Genomic DNA, 21,545 nt, shown 5'->3' on the forward strand with positions numbered 1-21,545 from the left:
AGTTAATGACACATACCCGGAAATGAAACCTACATAGCTGAATTTTAGAAGGCAGTGAAATCACTTTTTAAAACTAAGTTTGCCACATACTTACTGTGATAGATTTAAAAATGAGTTGATTATGGCACACAGAAATGATTTGAAGCTATCTAAGTCTAACTCTCTCACCTTCTATTTGCTTCACCTTCAAGAATTTTTTTCACAGCTGCCTTTCCTTTTAACATTTCTGTAAGTTATATTTGATCTAACACTGAGGTTAGTTCATGAGAGGTCTCAACCACTTTCAGAATCTTCAGACGCACTGAGAACTATGAGTACTTTCACCTGGATAGTGCACATATACACAGAATATTTCCTCCATTTTGAGGGAATTTTTGGCCACCTGACATTCATAAATAGATCCTCTCGTTCGTGACTGAGACCTCACCTGTATTCTTCATCCCAATCGGTCATACCTCTAGAAATCTGACTAATTATGTATCCCTCTTTCTCTTCTATTTTAAATTTACCTTTCTCTACAGAATATTCATTTTAGAATTAAATATGTGCAATTGGCCCCCTTTAAAAGAGAAAAAAACACCCATCTCCACTATGCCAATGGGAGTGCTCATCGCTGTTACTAACAAACTCTTAACTGCTTCACGTAGCACATGCATTCCTGTTTTTCACCTATTTTTCTTTGCAGTGACAACCTGCACTTTGACTACTCCCTGCTTCTCAAGACCCTGTCTGCTCTGGCTGCTGTGGCATTGGGCACCTGACTCTCCTGCTTAACTCTCTGGCTTCTCCTACTCATTCTATTACATTTTCCCCATACTCTGTCCATCTCTTACATGTTATTTTCCGGAAAATTTATTCTACATCTTATTTTCTCTCATTTTAGATGAAGACATCAGGTTGCCACGGGCATTCCAATGGAATGTTACTACAATATAATGATGCCTGGGGCTCTATCTAAGGTCAATTAAATCAGAATTCCTGGGGAAAGGCCCAGGAAGCTGCATTTTTAAAAGCAGTTGAAAAATAGTGCTCCAAATACTCTCTTGGATAATTTTATTCATATTAACAACCTCAACAACAATATCTATATTTCTGACATATACAAATACATTTTCAGCACACATCTATCTCTCCACTGAGCTAGAGCTACATGTACCCAATCTTTTTGTGGAATATCTCCACAAGCACAAACTAAACATATTATTTTTCCTTTAAACCAATTTTTTCCGTCTACATTTTTTTTCTGGGATGGCAATTCCGTCTATCTAACAAGTCATCGAGCAACAAACATTAGAACACTCCCAGGATACCGTATTCTGTAATCCCTTGATCCAGCCACTCATGATCCAGTTTTTTTTCTTTCTTTTTTTGTTTTTGAGATGGAGTCTCGCTCTGTCGCCCAGGCTGGAGTGCAGTGGCGCGATCTCAGCTCACTGCAAGCTCCGCCTCCCGGGCTCACGCCATTCTCCTGCCTCAGCCTCCCGAGTAGCTGGGACTACAGGCGCCGCCACCACGCCTGGCTAATTTTTTTGGTATTTTTAGTAGAGATGGGGTTTCACCATATTGGCCAGGATGGTCTCCTGTTACCTGACCTCGTGACCCGCCCTCCTCCTTCTCCGAAAGTGCTGGGATTACAGGCCTGAGCCACCTAATCTGGCTGATCCAGTTTCTTAAATACCTCTCAGTTCTTTCACGTACTCCATCACTGATGCCACTTCTTTCGTATAAGCATTTACTATGATTTACTTGGACTTTCCAATTGTTTCTTAGTTTATGTTCTTTTCCTTCAGTTACTTCTTCATCAAAATCTCACATTATTCCTCAACTTAAATTACTTCACTGTATTAAATTACCTCACTGTCTCCAACACAATGTCCAAGATTTTATCCAGTGGGGACAGAAGGAATACCAGGTATCCCTTTGTCTGAGGCTGTCTCCCTCTTCACCCTCCCGCTGTATTTTCCTCAGATTCTACTGAAGCCCTAGGATACACCACGCAGGTCCCCAACCATATCACAGCTCTGAATTTCCGCACACGCTACTCTATATAGAGAATGATGCCTTCCCTGGAATTTCTTCAGAAACCAAGGTGAGCATCTCTTCTTCCCGGTTTTCTTCTCTTTGGCTTCCCTGTTGCAACTACTTTGTGCTAATCCTGGGGCCCCTACAGATTGTTTAGGGAAACGGACATAGTCCCCAGAGAATATTGTTAAGTCCTATGAGACAAGTAGCAAGTACCTTTTCTATCAGTCGTAAAAGGAATTTGCACTGCCAGACCTTAGGTTTTCAGTGTTATCCTTTTAATAGCAGAGCTTATTGTTTTACCTTCTTACAGTGTGGTTTCTTTTTCCTGAAAGTTCAACTTCAAGTACTAAGGGTGGGGGAAGGTCTTTGGCCCAATAATTACCAACAAAAATAATCATTTCTAAATAGAGATTCTTAAAATTAGGTAAACAGAAAGTCTGCTCCTTTGAAAACTCTATCAAATGAATGTGTCCCCATTTATAATAGAGCATATATCTTTACATTAAGACAGTTTTGCCTGTGTGTGTGTGTGTGTGTGTGTGTGTGTGTGTGTGTGGAGGGGGGTGCTTCCAAGTTTTAGGCTATTAGGTACTAACAGTTGGAATACTGAAAACTTCCATCACCAGTTGAAATGCTTCTACATTTTAAAAGCTGTACTTAAGAGAGAGGTGTTGGCAGGGAGCCATGGTTCACACCTGTAATCCCAGCACTTTGGGAGGCCAAGGTGGGTAGGTCACTTGAGGTCAAGAGTTCAAGATCAGCCTGGCCAACATGGTAAAACACCGTTTCTGCCAAAAATGCAAAAATTAGCCAGGCATGGTGGCGTATGCTTGTAATCCCAGCTACTCAGGAGGCTGAGGCAGGAGAATCGCTGGAAATCAGGAGACTCTCGCTCCGTCTCAAAAAAAAAAAAAAAAAAAAGATGTTTACAAGGTTAGTGTAAAGGGGAAATGTTCAAAGAGAAGTCTCTTTCCAACACCATTTATCTTTCATGTTGGAAAAAAGTCATGAAAGAAAGTGTCATAATTTACAATCCCGACCTTGACTTTAAAATGAGATGTTACTTGTTAACATAAATAAGGTAACTATCTTTCAGACCAGTGTTTAGAAAATGTGATTATTGATTGATCTTTGACATTAATATGATTTTTGTACTTTATAATATTAAAGAAAATGTAACATGCAGGTTATTCTACTAATTGTTGAGCTAAAAAAATACTAGTTTCTCAAACTTATACATTAGTTAATATTGTGCCAACTATGCATCTATTCTATGGCATTAGAACTCTAAATCAATTAAGCCAACTGCAAAATAAACTCTTAAGTTGTTCATTTGTTTTTATTGCACCGAATTTGCTTGTTCATAACCCATTACTAAGAATTTCAATAATTAGCCTGATTCCAGATTTTACAGTTACTTGATTCACTCAGAGATATTTTTGCGCATGATCTCCAAATCAATTTTGTAATGCCTATACGCATATTCTTCATCCAAAGCAGAGAGATGGCCAGGTTTTGGCTTAGTGCTCTCTTAACTCTGGCACTGTTTCCCCTTACCTTCTATGATGTAGATGCATTCCCGGTCAGGGGGATACTTGCTGGGATAGTTGGGAGAGGTAAAGATACCTCCCTCTGCATGTTTTGTCCAAGTTCCACACTGCACTGACTTCTGTGTTTCTGAGGTGGTTTGCTTTTCTGTTTTAAAAAAAAATGTTTTAAAAAGAGCCATCATCCAATTTTTCTATTATACTAAAAATAGAGAGGACATTCTTATAATATCCATTAGTAAATTAATTTTTACATGTTGTCTTAGCCAAACCAATCAATTATACACATTATAGCAGGTTCAGATATTCTGGAATATTAAGAGTAGAAGGATAATAGGAAAATACAAAATAATTCGAGGTCTTCCACTAGATTTTTCTAAGTAAACACACCTGTTCCTTTCTTGGTTGCCCCAGACAAATGGAGGATGATTAAACTTGCTACAACTGAAACAGAAAAGAAAAACTGGAGTTAAAATACACTGAAATGATCAAATCCCATAAAAACATAACATAATTTCAAGACAAAATATCAAAGCTGATTAACTGTATCATTGTTAACTGTTAGAAGTTGATTCAGAACTTGGAAAAACCAATTTGAAATGTACAAATCAGGAAACCTTGGGACTCCCTTAAGGAAGTAATGCAAGTTAAGAATGGATGAGACCCAAACTCCTAAGGCAAATACATCGTTCACTCTAAAGGCAACATGACAATTTATTCATGTCACACACAGTACAGTGGGACTTCAGGAGTCACACTGTATCTAAACTGCCCTTAGGGAATGGCTCTGCTAGCATCTCTGAAGGAAGAGAGGGGCCAGAAGGTAAAAAGGAGGAAAAGGAGAGGCAAACGATGAGAACAGCTCCATGACTGTTCCTGACACACTGCAGTGTGGCTGTATTTTAGAAAATAAATACTTAGACAAATCCTACAGGCTGTGGGGGAGGGGAACAAGCAAGAAACAGATTAATGTGGATTGTGGGCATTAAGCAGCATTACTAGAATGTTGCCTACAAAAATGTTCTGAACCTCCAAGTAACCCCATCCCTCAGCACTTTCTAAGCTGTGAAATTAATCTCTTCTAACTTTAACTTGATTTAATACCAAATCAATCTATAGAAATTGATTATTAATTTGAGAAAGGTGATTTTCAAAAGCATTATATTGAGTCAGGTTTCCAGTGTCAAAGAGACTCTGATTTGTAACTTAACAGTGAATCTGCAATGCCATTATAATCTAAACTTGTTTTACTTCCATATTCTTGATCTAATCAACATTTTTACAAGATGAAACACTAGCAAAATAGTAAGTAAGCTAGTCTTCATAATTTGATTTTTCTATTTTATTTTTCTTATTCATTTTGTTGTCCAATGACATAAAAGGTATATGTTTTCATATTTTCACTTAAAATGAATTGGGAGGAGAGCACAACTCACAAATATTTCCTGAATTAAAGCTCATCACAGGCTTATACATTTATACTTAAACATTATTATAAGAAAGGTATCTAGGTCTTGATATTAATATTTAAAATATTATAAACTGTGTTACTTTATGCTCTAGTCAGTTCATTTGCATTTTAAATTAAGGCACTGGCTGCTGCTGTTACTGTGTGTTTCCACAGGGGAAAAAAAATCAATTTAATTTGTCGTGCTTCTGCTCACACCCAGAACACACAGGTACACATCCTTCGGCATCAGGATGTGTATTTGTTTACTCCGCTCTTCCTGTTTCGGTGAAATCACATTACAGACCATGTACTGTGTTTAACTCATCAGCAAAGCCCTCTCTTAACTGCGTGGCTCGCGATCAACACTCTCATCTTTGCTTAGTAATGATAAATTTCCACCACACATTTTCTTATACTGTCTTTTACTCGATGACTCGTGATACTATTTTCCTCTCATTCCTTCCCACCCCTACACTGCCCGCGTTACCACACACCCATAAAGCGACATCAGCGGTCTCCGGGCGGAAAGGGGTGGAGGCTGACCCTCGCCCTTCCCTCCAGCGCCGGCTTCAGGTGTGCCTTCTGCTACCTCCCGGACTGCGAACAGGGGCCCTCCGAGCTCCGGGAGCCCCTGGAAGAGGAAGACTCCTCTCACCCCACTAGGTATCATCCGCTCTCTCCCGCTTTCCACCTGCGCCCTCGCTTGGGCCAATCTCTGCCGCACGTGTCCATCCCTGAACTGCACGCTATTCTCCACCCCCGGGGGGTTCCTGCGCACCGAAAGCCCGTTCTCCCCGGCAGGTTGTGGGATCGCGCGACGGCTGACCGCGCGCCGCCCCCACGCCCGGTTCCACGATGCTGCAATACAGAAAGTTTACGTCGGCCCCAACCCGCGCGGGACTGCAGGGTCCGCCGGAGCGCGGCGCAGAGGCTTTTCCTGCGCGTTCGGCCGCTGGAAAGGGGCGGGAGGGCTGGCTCCGGGAGCGCACGGGCGCGGCGGGCAGGGTACTCACTGTGAAGCACGCTGCGCCCATGGATCATGTCTGTGCGTTACACCAGAGGCTCCGGGCTCCACTAATTCCATTTAGAGACGGGAAGACTTCCAGTGGCGGGGGGAGGACAGGGTCGAGAGGTGTTAAAGACGCAAAGCAAGAACGAAATAAAGGGGGCCCGAGAGGGAGACCAAAAGGAAGGGGGAGCTCGGAGCCCACGCTGTAGCCAGATCCGGATGAGTCCGTCCTCCGCCCCGGGCGGGCTCTCGCTCTCGCTGGCCCTCAGCGCCGCGCAGCCAGCAGCATCCCCACCGTGACGCTCGCATCACACCCGGGCGCCGGCCGCCACCATCCGCGCCGCCGCCGTCAGGACCCTCCTCCCGGGCATCGTCGCCGCCGCAGGGTCGGGAGGACGCGGCGCGAGGCAGGCGGCGAGCGCGGGGCGAGCCCCGGGACGCCCCCGAGCCGGTGCCGGGGAGCGGGCGCAGCGAGGTGGGGGCCAGTCCAGACCGACGGCAGCGACGGAGCGGGCGGCGGCGGCGGCAGGGATGGCTCAGTCCCCAGTCTCAGACGCGCCGCGCAGCAGGTCGGAGCAGCCTCCCCGGGAGGATGTCCAGCGGCAGCGCTCCTCGCTCCAGCCCTTGGGGATCTTCCGCTGAGGCATTGAAGGCAGGAGGAAGGGGTCCGTCATCGGCTCGCCGGGCTGCGCGCCACCTCTGCGATCTTGCGGAAAGAGGAGCGGGCGGGTGGGCGTCTGGGAGGCGGGCTGGAGGGCGGTGCAGGGGAGCGGGGTGGCGGGGAGGGGGGGCGGGGAAGGGAGGGAGGAGGAAGGAGCCGGAAGAGGGCAGAGTTACCAAATGGGCGCCTTAGTCATGGCTTGGGGCTCCGAGACCCTCCTGGAAGCCCGGAGCCTGGGTGGGATAGCGACGCTGCGCGTAGCCGGCGCCCCGGGGCTGGTGCGCGGCGGAATGGGGCCGCGGCGGCGGCAGCAAGGACATCCCAACCGCGCGGATCTGGGGGAGGGGCGGGGAAGGGGTGAGGACCCGGCTGGGATCCGCGGCTCGGCGCGCCAGGGCGCAGAGAGAGGATGCAGCCGCAAATCCCGAGCCGGATCCTCGTGCCGGACGGAAGGCGTGGAAGCTGGAGGGGCCTTCGTGTGAAAATCCCTTGTGGGGTTTGGTGTTTCACTTTTTAAAGGTTAGACCTTGCGGGCTCTGTGCCTCCCACCCCTTGTTTTCCATCCGCGTAAAGGAACTGGGCGCCCCCCTCCTTCTCTCCCCGGGACGCAGGTTTCGCCGCGGACTCCGCGCTCAGCTTGGGAGACACGGCAGGGGCGCGCCCCAGGGAAAGGCGGCGGTAAAAGTTTCGCGGCTGAGCACCGGGCCTGATGCCGAGTGCCCTCCACCAAATTGCTCCTGCAAAGACGCGGGCTTCTTGCAATTAACCCCCCCACCTCGAGGTGTTTAAAACCACCCCAAGGCACACACGGACCCCCGTTCCCTCGCGCCACTTCCCCCTGCAGGCGCGCGCGGCGCGTTGAAGTCTGAGAGACTAGAGTTGCGAGGAAACAGCACCGGAAGAGCCCGGGCTTGTAAAATGCGAATCAATGAATACGAAATATCTGCAACCGCCAGGCAGCTCCGGGAAGGGCTGGAGCGTGCGGGGGTGCGGGGAGTCCCTCCCTGGGCGCCGCAACGGCACCTCCTCCCTTTCCCGGCTCCGTCCCGCCCTCCCTCCTCGGCCTCTGCGGACGCGGCCCACGCAGACCACAGCCGAGCTCGCCGGACCCCGGGACTACGGAGGCCATCCCGTCCGGTCACGCACACCCGCGCCGCGGCTGGGGCTTGGGTTGAGGACTGTAGGGGGAAGAAGCCGTGGTAGGAAGAGCTAATGGCAATGGCGGGGTCGCCGGGGGGCGGGGGGTCAGTAGCAGACGCTGAGCTGTGAAGACTAGGGTGGCCCCGAAAGGCCGAGGAAAGGAGAAAGGGCCATAAGAAGAGTCCGGTGAGCGCTCGAGGCTGGGGCGCTGCCTCCCTGCTCTGGCCCGGCCTCGGCTTCCCGGCACCTGCTGCTGGGGCGCCCACGTGCGCGCGGGGCGTGGGTTGCTCGTCGCGGTCCTGCCCACGCCTAGCGCAGCGGCTGTGAGCGGGTGCAGGTCTCTTGCCAGTAAGTTGGGATGAGGGACGATGAGGTGACCCCCAAGTCTGGAAGGGATTCAGAGACTCTTACGGGCCCCCGGGCCTCCTACCACCGCACCAAGCTGCTGGTTCCTCGATTTCCAGGGTGGGGTAAAGTGACTGAGCAGAGGGGTTGGTGTGTTTGTGTGTGCGCGCGCATATACGCGCGCGTGTGTTGTGCATCCGTTTAATGAAAGGTGGGTCATGGGTCAACCCGGGAGTGGAGCGAGATGGAGACGTGAAGAGAGAGAGGTGAGAGAAGGAGGAAGACATGGACCGAGTAAGAGATAGAGAAAGGGGAAGAGAGGACAGAGGGAGAAGGGAGAGAGAAAGAAAGGAGAGAGAGGAAAGGGAAAAGAGCAGGGAGAGAAAAGAGAGACAGGAGAGAGAAGGAGGGGACAGAAGAGAGTGGGGAGAGGAGAAAAGAGAGAAGGTGAGGGGGACAGAAGAAATGGGGGAGAGAGGGAAGAGGACAGAGGCTGCGCGCCTCTGAATACGCCAAGTCCAGCAGAGTTGGAGGCCTGTGAGAGAAGCTGCAAGCTTGAGCAAAGGGCGAGAGGTGAGCGGATAAAGGGAGATTGGGGAGTATCCGCTCACGCACCTACTTGTAAAAGGATCTAGGGGAAACACGCAGAAGGTCCTGGGAGTCCTGTGACCCACGTGAGGTGCTCGTGCCAGCGCGGGGTGAGGTGGTGGGCAATGTTGGTCCTGGACTTGAGGAAGAAATTCTCCAGCCTTAAGGAAGCAAAAGCGTTCAAAGATCAGTGAGGCCGCTTCACAGAGGGATATGCAGATGACAGAATGCCTGGAAAATGCACCTCTGTAGAGGAGAGGGTGGGGGTCTTGCAAAAGGACCAGTCATAAGAGTTGACAGTTGAATATTGGAATCTTCCTTATGGTTGGATAGTACTTTCTTTATATCCAAAATATGCGTTATTCGTGAAAATGACGCAGTTCTACGAAGTGGCAACATTTAAAATTATTTAGAGAGAGTTACTGCATTTCTCAATCACAGTTTGAAGGCAGACAAAAAAAAAAAAACAAAAAACTTGGTTTTACGATAAATGCACTCATTCACCTACCCTCTTCTTCTCTCTTTGCCCATATCAGTTTCCCAGGACACAGATTTTGTAACCTGCCAAGGAAGTGGCTACCTTGCTAGACAGGTAGTCCTTTTATCAGGAGACAGGAAATTAGAAGGAAATCATAGGGAAGGTGAAAGTGTCCTAACCTTTTCTCCATGCGTGTATTTGAAGTGGCCTCTATTTTCTTTCTTTTTTTTCTTTTGAATTAAAGGCTGGAGCGCAGTGGCTGGATCACAGCTTGCTGCAGCCTCAACTTCCTGGGCTCAACTGAGCTTCCCACCTTAGCCTCTGAAGTAACTGGGACTACATGCACAGCCCATCATGCCTGGCTAATTATTTTATTTTATATATTTTTTAGAGAGGGGGTCTAGCCATGTTACCCAGGCTGTTCTCCTGGCCAAAAGGGATCCTCTGACTTCCCGCTGATCTTTTTAATGTCCAGTGCTTTCTTGGGCAATGCGTGGGGCTGAGGCATGAAATTTTGCTGAAACCTTAGTGCTGAGGGAGTGAGTGTGCACATTCTGGACCTAGGACAGGCAAGAGGCCTGGCCGGCTCAGGTGCTCTGATAATCAACCAAGAGACTGGGCCAAAACAGATGCTGTGGCCCTTGCTGCACTACCCTACTCCTCCCAGGCTGCAGGTGCAGCACTGTTATTGATGATTCCATTCATTTTTCTTCATACAGACCCATACACACTCTTCGCCATCCACGACATCCTGTTTACTTGGCAAGCTGCTTTCTCATTTTTAAGTTCCAGAATCCGCACTTGCTGAGTAATGCTACCTCCCTAATAGGGACCCATAAGATTTTTCTTTCTGAGAAAAACCAACATATGGGAAAAGTTCAGTTTCTCCAAGAAAAGGTTGTGCACACATATGGTCAAATTACAAGATGTCGTTATTTTGAAAGGGAGAGCATATAAACTGATAGCTTTTGTGAGTTGAGTGCGCCGTCCTGGAAGACGGTGCTTTGTCGCAGTTCCCCAAGGTTAACACTTCTATAGTGACTACTATAGAAGATGGTGCAGAATTAAAGCCACTTGAACCCAAAGAAGGTGTCATTAGTAAGTTGGTTTTATTTTTTAGCTTGCACCTTCCTAACAATGAAAGATTAGAAGGACTTCCAAAATCCTAAAAAGAGTTAGTGTAGGATACATGCCATTCCAATTCAAATGCACATAGTATTTGTCTACATATGTGTACTTCTCTATAGAAAAAAATAAAACTACAGGTCTACCAGGGCTCCTTTGTTAATTAAGCTCCAGTACTAGCACATCTTAAAAGTTGTCTATCAGTGAAAGAGGTGGTGCTACAAAAAATAACTCAAATATAGTAGTGCTACTGACACATCCATATTATAATAATATTTTTTGATTTTTACATAACTATTTACATGATTATGAAGTGTAAAGGTTTTTGTATTTAAAAATATATGTCATAATATAGTTTCTCAAAAACAAGTAATTCGCTGGTAATTATAGGAATGTTTTTTGAAAATTATCTGAAATACTCTTACATGAAGCTGGTTTTAAGCAATATTGAAGAAGCTCTTCAGCAATCTATAGGTGTATCCTAACACATAGAAAGTCTCCGGCCGGGCGCGGTGGCTCACGCCTGTAATCCCAGCACTTGGGGAGGCCGAGGCGGGTGGATCACAAAGTCAGGAGATCGAGACCATCCTGGCTAACACGGTGAAACCCCGTGTCTACTAAAAAAATACGAAAAATCAGCCGGACATGGTGGCGGCGCCTGTAGTCCCAGTTACTCGGGAGGCTGAGGCAGGAGAATGGCGTGAACCCGGGAGGCAGAGCTTACAGTGAACCAAGATCACGCCACTGCACTCCAGCCTGGGCCACAGAGCAAGACTCCATCTCAAAAAAAAAAAAAGAAAAAAAGAGGCCGGGCGCGGTGGCTCAAGCCTGTAATCCCAGCACTTTGGGAGGCCGAGACGGGCGGATCACGAGGTCAGGAGATCGAGACCATCCTGGCTAACACGGTGAAACCCCGTCTCTACTAAAAAATACAAAAAACTAGCCGGGCAAGGTGGCGGGCGCCTGTAGTCCCAGCTACTCGGGAGGCTGAGGCAGGAGAATGGCGTGAACCCGGGAGGCGGAGCTTGCAGTGAGCTGAGATCAGGCCACTGCACTCCAGCCTGGGCGACAGAGCGAGACTCCGTCTCAAAAAAAAAAAAAAAAAAAAAAAAAAAAAAAAGAAAAAAAGAAAGTCTCCATGAAATAGAAGGCATGTCAAAATCTCTGAAATCTTACATTTAAACCAAGCAGGACATTTTATGATCACCACTAGGGACAAATAAAATACGGTTTTGTTAGAAGTACAAATATGTTGTATTTTTAGACAGCACAAGAATATTAGCTTCTTGTGGGAAAGAACTTTCATAGCACTTCCTTAACCAGTTATTTAATAGCACTTTCACATACATGATCCATCAGTCCGTATCAAAATTTCAGAAAAAAATTATTTTCATTTTGATTGATATTTACTTCACAGTGTATGATATTTACTTCGAAGTGACGTTTACTTTGCAGTGTATATAAATAATTTTTATAATCACTTGACTGATTATAAGATCATCCTCTATAAATCAATATAAACTTCAGGAACATTTATGAAGATATACCCCAAGATTAAAAGTGTTAAGGCTCCGTACAGAAGCCACCTTTGTACTATAAGTATTGTACCACAAAGTCCACTCACTGCTATTTCAGGGAAAAAAACAAGTTTCCATTCCTGGAGGACGGCATATTTGGAAAACAGAAAGCTAAACTAAAGGGTAAATCTACATATTCCATGTCAAAATAACCATTAATAAGTACAAACAAAATGTTATTTCAGTGTGCTAAATCAGATATGTGAAAGTCTCTTATGAGTTAGACATACTGTGTGTGTGTGTGTTTTGAAGTCTCGCCCTGTTGCTCAGGCTGGAATGAGGTGGCATGATCTCAGCTCACTGCAGCCTCAGCCCCCTGGGTTCAAGCCTGCCTCAGCCTCCAGAGTAGCTGGGATTATAGGTGTGTGCCTCCACGCCTGCCTAATTTTTTTTATGTTTTTAGTAGAAACAGGGTTTTGCCATGTTGGCCATGCTGGTCTCAAACTCCTACCATCAGGTGATCGGCCCCCCTTGGCCTCCCAAAGTGCTGAGATTACAGATGTGAACCACAGCGCCCAGCCTTTTTTCATAATTATATAAGTTAATAGCATCACATGAACTTAATAGCTTTGACTGTTTAGCACATACTTTAATCTTATTATGATTTTTTATGATTTTTTATTATGTGGATTTGGAAACTAACAAAAGCCATGATTTGCTTGGTGAAAGTAACCCTGGATGTTAAGGTAGGACTTAACATCCAGGATTTATCTGACTTAAATACATTTTGAGGAGAGTACCAAGCTTTTGTGCATAAAAGGAAATGTTAAATGAAAATCTTCCTTTTTTAAAATACTAACTACCTGATTTACCTATTCTTCCTTTGAGTGTCCATTCTCTGTTATAATTAATATGGTACAAGGAAATGTCCTACCATGTTTCCATTTACATTTGCAAGACAAGAAATGAAACATAAAATAATTTTGTTCTCAGTTTTAGATTAGATAAATTTGCAAATAATATATTTTCAGAAAGTAGTAATATATATAGCAGCAGAATTTTTGCCAAATAGTTATAGTTACAATAATTTTCAAAAATTAAGGCAAAATATGTTTTTACTTTTTAGTGAATTATTATTTAAAATATTCTCTAAAATAGTTTTATAATTGATATGTGCAGTCAATTTTTGGTATATATATATATCTTTTCTTTTTTCTTTTTTTTTTTTTTCGAGACAGAGTCTTGCTCTGTCACCCAGGCTGGAGTGTAGCAGCATGATCTCGGCTCACTGCAACCTCCACCTCCCGGGTTCCAGTGATTCTCCTGCCTCAGCCTCCCAAGTAGCTGGCACGCACCACCACACCTGACTACTTTTTGTATTTTTAGTAAAAATGTGGTTTCACCATATTGGTCAGGCTGGTCTTGAACTCCTGATCTCAGGTGATCCACCTGCCTTGGCTTCCCAAAGTGCTGGGATTACAGGTGTGAGCCACAGGCAATCGCTAATTCACCACAATTTCCAACACCCTCACCTACTCCCTGACACTATGTAGAAAATATCCGGCTAGGCACAATGGCTCATGTCTGTAATCCCAGCACTTTGGGAGGCCGAGGTGGGTGGATCACCTGAGGTCAGGAGTTCAAGACCAGCCTGGCTAACATGGTAAAACCCTGTCTCTACTAAAAATACAAAAATTAGCTGGGTGTGGTGGTGCATGCCTGTAGTCCCAGCTACTTGGAAGGCTGTGGCAGGCAAATCGCTTAAACCTGGGAGGTAGAGGTTGCAGTGAGCCGAGATAATGCAGCGTGGGCAACAGAGTGAGACTCCGTCTCAGGAGAAAAAAAAAAAAAAAAGGAAATATCCACACTACTTTCCATTTCATTTGCATGAATATGAAGTTTTGCATCTCTATCAGCATTCTTAAGACACCAGTTTTTACTAAATAGGACACAGGATATAGTTGTGATTTGTTAGGTCTTACTTGCCCCGCCTCTGTATGTATTTCAGTTGCAATCCTTGATCTTACTGTATCTTATCATTCTTTAAATGAAGAAAATGAGGCCAAAAGAAGCGCAGCGATTTCTGTAATGCCACTTTTTTTGATAACTGCATAGCTGACAGCATCCAGGACTTTCTACCTTATTGGGGGTGTGTATGGAGGGGAGGGGGAACTGCTTAGATTGTTTCACCTGAGTTCAGGGGAAAGCCCTCATTCTTTCTGCATGTTACCACTCACTCACTTCTAGCCAGAGCGTGAGTGCCTCGATGCCACTGCCAAATGTAATAAGCCCTAAGAGGGTTGATCCCAAAACAAAAAGAAAATAATATATAAAAAAGGCAATTATCAGGGAAAAATAAAGCAAATTCATTGTAGGGAACTGCACAGGGATCAGAAACCATGGCATGCAGAAGGTAAAAATGAGAGAGAGCAGAGATTATCAAGTTACTGCAAAGACTTACTGGAATCACACACATTTATAGACACACATGCAGTATAAGGAGAGCGCAGGTGGGTAGAAAGGGAATATAATATCCTAGCTGAATAATAATAACCTCCTAGAAAAGCGACAGTTCCTTAATATGATTTTTACAATGTTAAACCATGATGTGTAGAAGTTAAGAGCATTGAAGTCAAGAACATTTTGTTTGAATACCAGGTCTATCAATTACAAGGTGTATAATAATTACTTAAACTTTCTCAGCCTATGCGCTCTCCTCTGTAAGACAGTCCTAATAACACATAGGACTATTTAAGAGTTTAAATGGGAAGACATCAAAAGCACTGAGCACAGTGGCAGCATATATAAATAAATATTTCAATATTTTGTTAACACTGTCAGTACTGCTCGTTATTGTGAACAGCAGCATATGGAAGCTGTTCCATGCAAGCCTAGAGATGGCTAATACCCATATCTATAAGTGTACCTAGAGCTATGCAGGTACCTATACCTACTTCGATATCTATGTCTACACCTATATTTATGTCTCTATCTGCATCACCAAGTGTATGTCTTTTATAGTTTAATATAGCAATGCTGATAGAAACCTAAGTCAAGAAAGATTCATATGCGTCAAAGCCAAGCTCAATAACCAATACAAAAAAATGTGAAAATCTCTGTAGGATACAGAAGATTCATGTTGTTGGTGGAGGAAACTGGAGAAGGCTAAGGGCTATAAGTGGAGACGTTCTGTGAGATAGTTCTGTAATAATGCCATCTCAGAGTGAGAAGGGTAAAGCAATAACGAAAAAGGAAAAGGAATATTTCAACTTAATGATATTTCATAATATAATTATACAATATCATAAGACCTCAAAACAAAAACAGGTATAGAGGACTAAATAGACTATTTTGAACAAAAAATACACAACTAGAATCACGATAATAACATTTAATAAAATTGAAGACAGAGAAAAATTCTTAAAGATTATGGAGAGTAAGAAGATGGTAATAGCAAAAAACAGATTATTTCAGGAAAGAGCAAGAATTAGACTGACAGCAGTCTTGGAAAAATGACATTGGGCACGGAGTGAATGGAACTGTACTGTCAAAGTGTTAAAGAAAAACTTTTTAACCTAATATTTATTTATATGCCTGTAAACTATTGCTTAAAGTTTAAAATAAAGATATTTTAACATACTCAATTTAAAAAAATCCTTAGATGATGTATTATAGCAAGAAGAATGATGACTTCAGGAGGATATTGCAATATCGAAGTAAAGATGAGTAAAGTCTTGTGAAAATTCATTGTCTAAATAACTGATATATATTATGAGGGGTAAGATGGGAAGAAAATAGGGAGATGTGTTGTAAATTTCTTTTCTTGCTTGGATAAAAATGGTAGATATTCAATATCACTAGATATTGGAAAAGAGTGTTAGTATAGCTGTATGTAAGTTAGGTAACTGCTATAAGAATAAAACAGAATATTACATGTTCATGTTGGCTAAAGAAAACAACCTGTCCAATGGAATATGCCAGTAATAATAATAATAATAATAATGATAATAATAATAAATGGAGCACAAAAGCAAAATAAAATTAAAAATAATAGAAGTATGGTGGCAGAAAACATGAAAAAATGATAGAAATAATCATAAAACTGTATGGGTTAAAGGTTTCAGTGAGAAGAGAATATTTCTGATTAGATATTAACTAAAATAAAATTCATGAACATGTGTGTAAAGGATATATTTAACACAATTTATAGATTTATTGAAAATATATGACTGGGAAAAGATTTCCAAGTCAAATAAGTATACTGGGATGACAGTTATATACTAGGCAAATAGCATCAAAGCAAGACAACTATAAGAAAAAAATTTCGTTGTACACTATTAGGGAAAAAAATAGTCAAATTGATAAAATTGTCCCAAATACATACACAGCTAAAGTTTAGCCTCAAATTATTTTTAGAGTGAAAAATAACAAACATTATGTTAAGTAATAATTGTAGTTGGAAATTTTTAACACAATCTTCTCAGAAACTGACTGATTAAAACATTTTAAAATTAGCAGATATTAAGAACTTATGAATAAAAGTTTATTTTAGACAAGTATGAATTTAAAGTCAACAAAAATAAACACATTTTAAACTCCTATAAAACATTTATTTAAAATAAATATATTATTGGCAAAAAATATAAGTTCAAAGAGTTAACATACAGAGTATGTCCCATGAGATACAATATTAAAAACTGATATCCAAAGTACAGCTTAATGTCACATGTCTGAAAATTAAACAATGCTTACAACAATAATACAGTTATTTAATACATGGTTCTTAGATCAAATAAGAAATTATGAAAGTTTACTATATGTAGTTTAATGACATATAATAACAAATATCTAAATCTATGATCAACAGATGTCTAAATCTGTGGCGTGTTATAAAGTAATGTTTAGAAGAAAACTTTCAGTTTTTAATAGAACAGCCTAATACTTGGTATAGAACAACATAGTCAACTCAAGAAAAAGGAAAAATGCATAAATTAGTAGAAATCAATCAGACTAACAATAAGAATATTTATTAAAAGTAAATTCCAGTTATTTGAAAAAAAAATTAGCCAGATAAACTTCTATCCAGATGATCAGGAGCAATAAAAAAATAGAAGTCCTACCAACAACACAAAGAATGAAATGCAGAGAAAATAGAGATAAAAACAGAGTAGAGAATATGAGCACCTGCATGTAAACCAATGTGAAAACCAGGATGAAATGGATAAAATTATTTTTAGAAAAACTGTAAAGTGCAAACATTTCTGAAGAAAAAAAAGTTTATTGATATATCCATAACCATAAATAAATGGAATTGCTGATTCTGCTCACTCCCTCTCACTCCACCAAAATAAATACCTAAATGAGTGATTGCAGGCTGACTGAATGGATGAATACACAAATGAATTAGTCTCTGGACAAAAAAAAAAAAATTACATCTAAAAAGATATTACCTCTAAAGTTTATAACACGTTGTACCTCTAAGGAGGTGATAATCCACTTTGCCTGCAAGGTGTTCCAGAAAATTTTGTAAAAAGAGAAAAAACTATAACATTAGTTTCAAGAAGCTCGTATAGCCTTGGAATCAAAATGAAATGCAGTGAACTCTGGTGTTGTGTCCAGCATTATTACCCTCCTGGGCCTATGTCAAGGCCCATTGACCCGATCTCCAATGACTTGCAATTGCAGACATTTTCTAAGGGCTTCCTTTGGCTGCTGGAGCCCGCTTTGCTCAGCCTCACCGCAGGGAGAAGTGCCAACAACCTTCAAACAATGACTGCTGGGGTTTTGTCTCCCTTACCCATCACGTAGTGCCATCATGCAGTGCAGGCCTCCAGAGTTCCCAGCAGGGTGACGGACTAGTTTTGCGCAGTAGTGATGTGCTTGATAACAAAGAGTTACATGGCTGTCTTCCTGTCCTGGTCTCAGTTCCCGATACTCTACTAGTATACTCTGGAAGAACCTCTGAAATAACTATACTTACATTCTTATCCCAGGGTTTTTGTCATTGTTTTTCTGTTTTATTTTTCTTGGAAAAGGCAATTGGTACCCAAAGTGTTCCCAGGATGGAGATTCCCTGCCTGGATGCTGGATGTGGACATCTCCCCGCTTGTAAACAGCAGGCATTCTATGAACGGGGATTATTGGAACAGCAGTGCCCTGGCCCCTGGCATGTCATCCCATCACAATTGCTAAGGCTTTTGCCTGTGGAAAACTGGGATAGAAAATAGAACAGTGTGCCCTGGTTTATGTCTTATCTCTGGTGTTTCTATATTAAAGTCAGACTCTGATAGGGAAGAAGTAGGACGTTAAGACCTGGGGTGGAGACTCCAGGGTGGCTGTGCTTGAGAATGTTGAACATTCAGGTTCCCCTAAGCCCTTTGGATCAGCACAAGTGTCTCATCTACACCTGCTAGAGAATAGCAGCCTCCTCTCCTCTCAAACTCGGTAATTCCCCTCCCCAAGGCAAAAGCCATACAGGATAATATATACTTGCTGTCCTCAAGATCTGACCTTACCTCCCTTCATTGATTCTAAACCAATTACGAGGTTCAAGTCTCAGCATGTCCTCACTGGGGAAATTCTGTTTCTGTCTAGGGAACAAATAAAGATTATTAGCAGAACTGAGAATGGATCTTGTGGGTGCTATATGCCTTCAAAACCAGCATCTCCAGGAGATTCACTGTGAGCCATTATTTTCTTGAAGTTTCAAGGAAACCTTCCAGTAGTTTAATAGTAGTTTATTGTTAGTGCTTATGTACTTTGTCCTTGCCACATTCAATCCTGAGTCACAAGCAAGTTCTCCAACATCAAAAATATCTTACTGATACCTATATTTTGTCCCCACCACCCCTGTATCCCAGTCTGGTAACTGCCTTTATATCTAGGTTTTGCTATTAATAGTAATTCTGTTACTATCAAGTTGAGTTCAGAAATAAGAAAATATAACTAGTCATACTTTCTCACACTGAACACATAGTTTATTATATTCACACACAGTTTTCTCCCTTTGCCCCACAAAACAATGTTCAAAGTTCAATGAGGCATTCCTCATAAAATTTAGATAGCCAGCATGGCAATTCCACTTGAAACCTTATATACAATCTGAAAATTGTCTCCACTTTAAAAATGGGAAAATATTTGTAACATATTACAGCTATAGAAGTTTATAGTACATGTTAGAGAAGACTCAAGAATTCTGGGTGATGGTCAAACTAATGCCCAACACATTATTTATGGAAATCTGTGGTCCTAACACTCACCTTGGTGAGTAGATATTTACCTTTTGTTATTATATCTATTTGCTATTATTTCTCCTAAATTATTTTTCAAGTGACAGAGTCATCCAGGGAAGTCATCCAGGGAAGAACAAAGCTCATATATCAGGGATTTTTTTTTTATGTCTTTTCAATACAATTCTGTATTGAATAAACAGAGTAGATTTGTAAGGAAATGAGAGAATGTTGGTGATATGGTTTGGCTCTGTGTCCCCACTCAAATCTCAGCTCAAATTGTAAACACCACGCACATGTCGAGGAAGAATCCTGGTGGGAGGTGATTGGCTCATGGAATCCATTTCCTTGATGCTGTTCTCCTGATAGTGAGGGAGTTCTCACAAGTTCTGATGGTTTAAGCATGGCAGTTTACCCTGAGGTCTCCTTCCTGCTAGTATATTAGGCGTGCCTTGCTTCCCCTTCACATTCCGCCATGATTATGCATTTCCTGAGGCCTCCCAAGCCATGCAGAACTGAGTCAATTAAACCTCTTTTCTTTATAAATTAACCAGTCTCTGGTATTCTTTATAGCAGTGTGAAAATGAACTTATACAGTTGGGTTAACTCATGTAGAGTCCGTGTGCTGTACAAAAATACACTTCTTATACAGTCACAGAATATGTTTTGCACAACCAAGGCCAACTTAAATAGGAATACTAATAGTAAACATTACTTTTTTTAAAAAAAGTATTGTTTTCTGATAATTTAGGTCTGTAAAACAGGAAAAAGGATCAAATAAATGAAAATATAGATGTAAAGATAGATAATTGATAGATGATAGATGTGGATAGACAAAGAGCTAGTAAATAATCATATGTTGGAATTTAATACCTTATTTGTCTAGCATTTACTAAGTACCGTCCTATCCATGTTTATGAAATAAAGGTTTTACCTTTACTTAGGAAACTTATGTATTACTTTAAAAAAAAAGAAAAGAAACATGTTCTTACTCTTTCACCTAGGCTGGAGTGTAGTGATGTGATCATAGCTCACCACTTCTGCCTTCCTAATAGCTGAGACTACAGGTGTGTACCACTATGCCCAGCTTACATTACTTTAAAGATAAAATGCATTGTTCTTGTTACCCTCTGCAATAAGAATTTTTTTATTATGTATTCTTAATATATACTTTTGACTCATATTCTTTTAGGCATACGACTCAGGATTCCTAACTACATATACATGGATAGAAGTGCATGAACAGAAAATCTGCTCTTCTGGAATACCAAATGCAAAATTAAAGTCACTACAAGCAGAATTTGGAGAAAACAAATAAAAGATGCAATATAGTTTTTAAAATCATTGTTAAAATATAATGAGCCTGTACTTTGCTTAAACAATAAAAACGTCTTTGATTTATACTGAATTTTGTTTTATTTGGATAAACTAATGTGAAACATCTTGAAAATGTCTTCTGCATCATTTTGGTTTTATTATAGTGAAACTCCCATTTATGTAATGCAAATTATATACAAAACTGTGCTTCCCTAAGGGGATCCCCTTAATAGAAACACCAAAACTCATTCAACTCTTGTCCTCTGTAGTAGTTATTTAATTAGCCTTTCTATGCTATACGTTCTAGGGATATCTGAATTTATGAAATTTATCAATTCTTCTTACAATTATGATCCTCAGTATAACTCAGCATAAGTCTGACTGTGCTTCTGAAGTCAGTTAGTTTATTTATTGTCATCCATGCTTAGGTGGAGAGAGAATTTCCAGTTGCCTGATTACTCTGTGAGGTAAGAATTTGTTAGCAACTCTCCCAGGTCATCTTTTTAAATAAGTCTTAAGAGTACATCAGAGAGAAATAGATAGCATGAAATCCGATTTAGCTGTTCTTTGTTGTAGAAAACTCCATTTGATACAGAAAGCTAAGACATATCCATTGACACACAACAAAGCTTACTAAATTTATCAATAGAATAAAACATGAAATCAATAGAAGTCAAACTCATCAAATTATTTTTCTCATTTAGACTCATCTTGACATAAAACAAATGGATCATGACACATCCCAAGAGAGACTTAGGGTAGAGAGCACAGGGAAATGCTTTTCTTAGAAGGGAGTCTATGGGGATGCCAGTTTTCAACGATCATGATATTTTATTACATGTTTCTGTAACTTTCAAAAATTTATAAATTCCATAACTGGTAGATATACCTACCCCACTTTAAACATATGGGTACAGTTAGTTAAAGATAACAAAGTAAAACAGGAAGATGTTTTCAGTGATCAGAATAGCTTAATAATCTATCCTAAGTGGGTGAATACAATTCTTGATAAATTGTCCCAAAAGGTGCTGGTCTATGCCCTTAAAAAAGAAAACTTTTGTTTTCATTAAATTATAGATAAATTCATATGTTGGTTTTATTCTAAATTGCAGAA

The 21,545-nt window shown here is 41.7% G+C and overlaps 1 protein-coding gene and 1 long non-coding RNA gene across 5 annotated transcripts in view; one reads left to right on the forward strand and one right to left on the reverse strand.

Moving 5' to 3' along the window:
• LOC116268609 (neuropilin and tolloid-like protein 1) overlaps positions 1–6,774 on the reverse strand; it is a 125,063-nt gene extending 118,289 nt beyond the window's left edge. For 3 of the 4 annotated variants that reach the window (XM_031658909.1, XM_031658910.1, XM_031658912.1), the window contains exons 1-3: positions 6,036–6,406; positions 3,963–4,016; positions 3,583–3,720 (exon numbers count right to left, since the gene is read on the reverse strand). In XM_031658909.1, the coding sequence (XP_031514769.1) occupies positions 3,583–3,720; positions 3,963–4,016; positions 6,036–6,063 (220 nt within the window). In that variant the 5' untranslated portion in view covers positions 6,064–6,406. Of the gene's footprint in view, positions 1–3,582; positions 3,721–3,962; positions 4,017–6,035 lie in introns of all 4 variants that reach the window. The other variant, XM_031658911.1, reaches the window with a different exon arrangement.
• Positions 6,775–13,681: 6,907 nt separating this feature from the next.
• LOC103879827 lies at positions 13,682–20,517 on the forward strand. Its single transcript, XR_640602.3, has 2 exons — positions 13,682–20,181; positions 20,307–20,517. It is a non-coding gene; the product is annotated as an uncharacterized LOC103879827 (long non-coding RNA).
• The last annotated feature ends 1,028 nt before the right edge of the window (positions 20,518–21,545 follow it).

This window comes from Papio anubis, chromosome 19 (genome assembly GCF_008728515.1).
Source record: "Papio anubis isolate 15944 chromosome 19, Panubis1.0, whole genome shotgun sequence".
Taxonomy (NCBI): domain Eukaryota; kingdom Metazoa; phylum Chordata; class Mammalia; order Primates; family Cercopithecidae; genus Papio; species Papio anubis.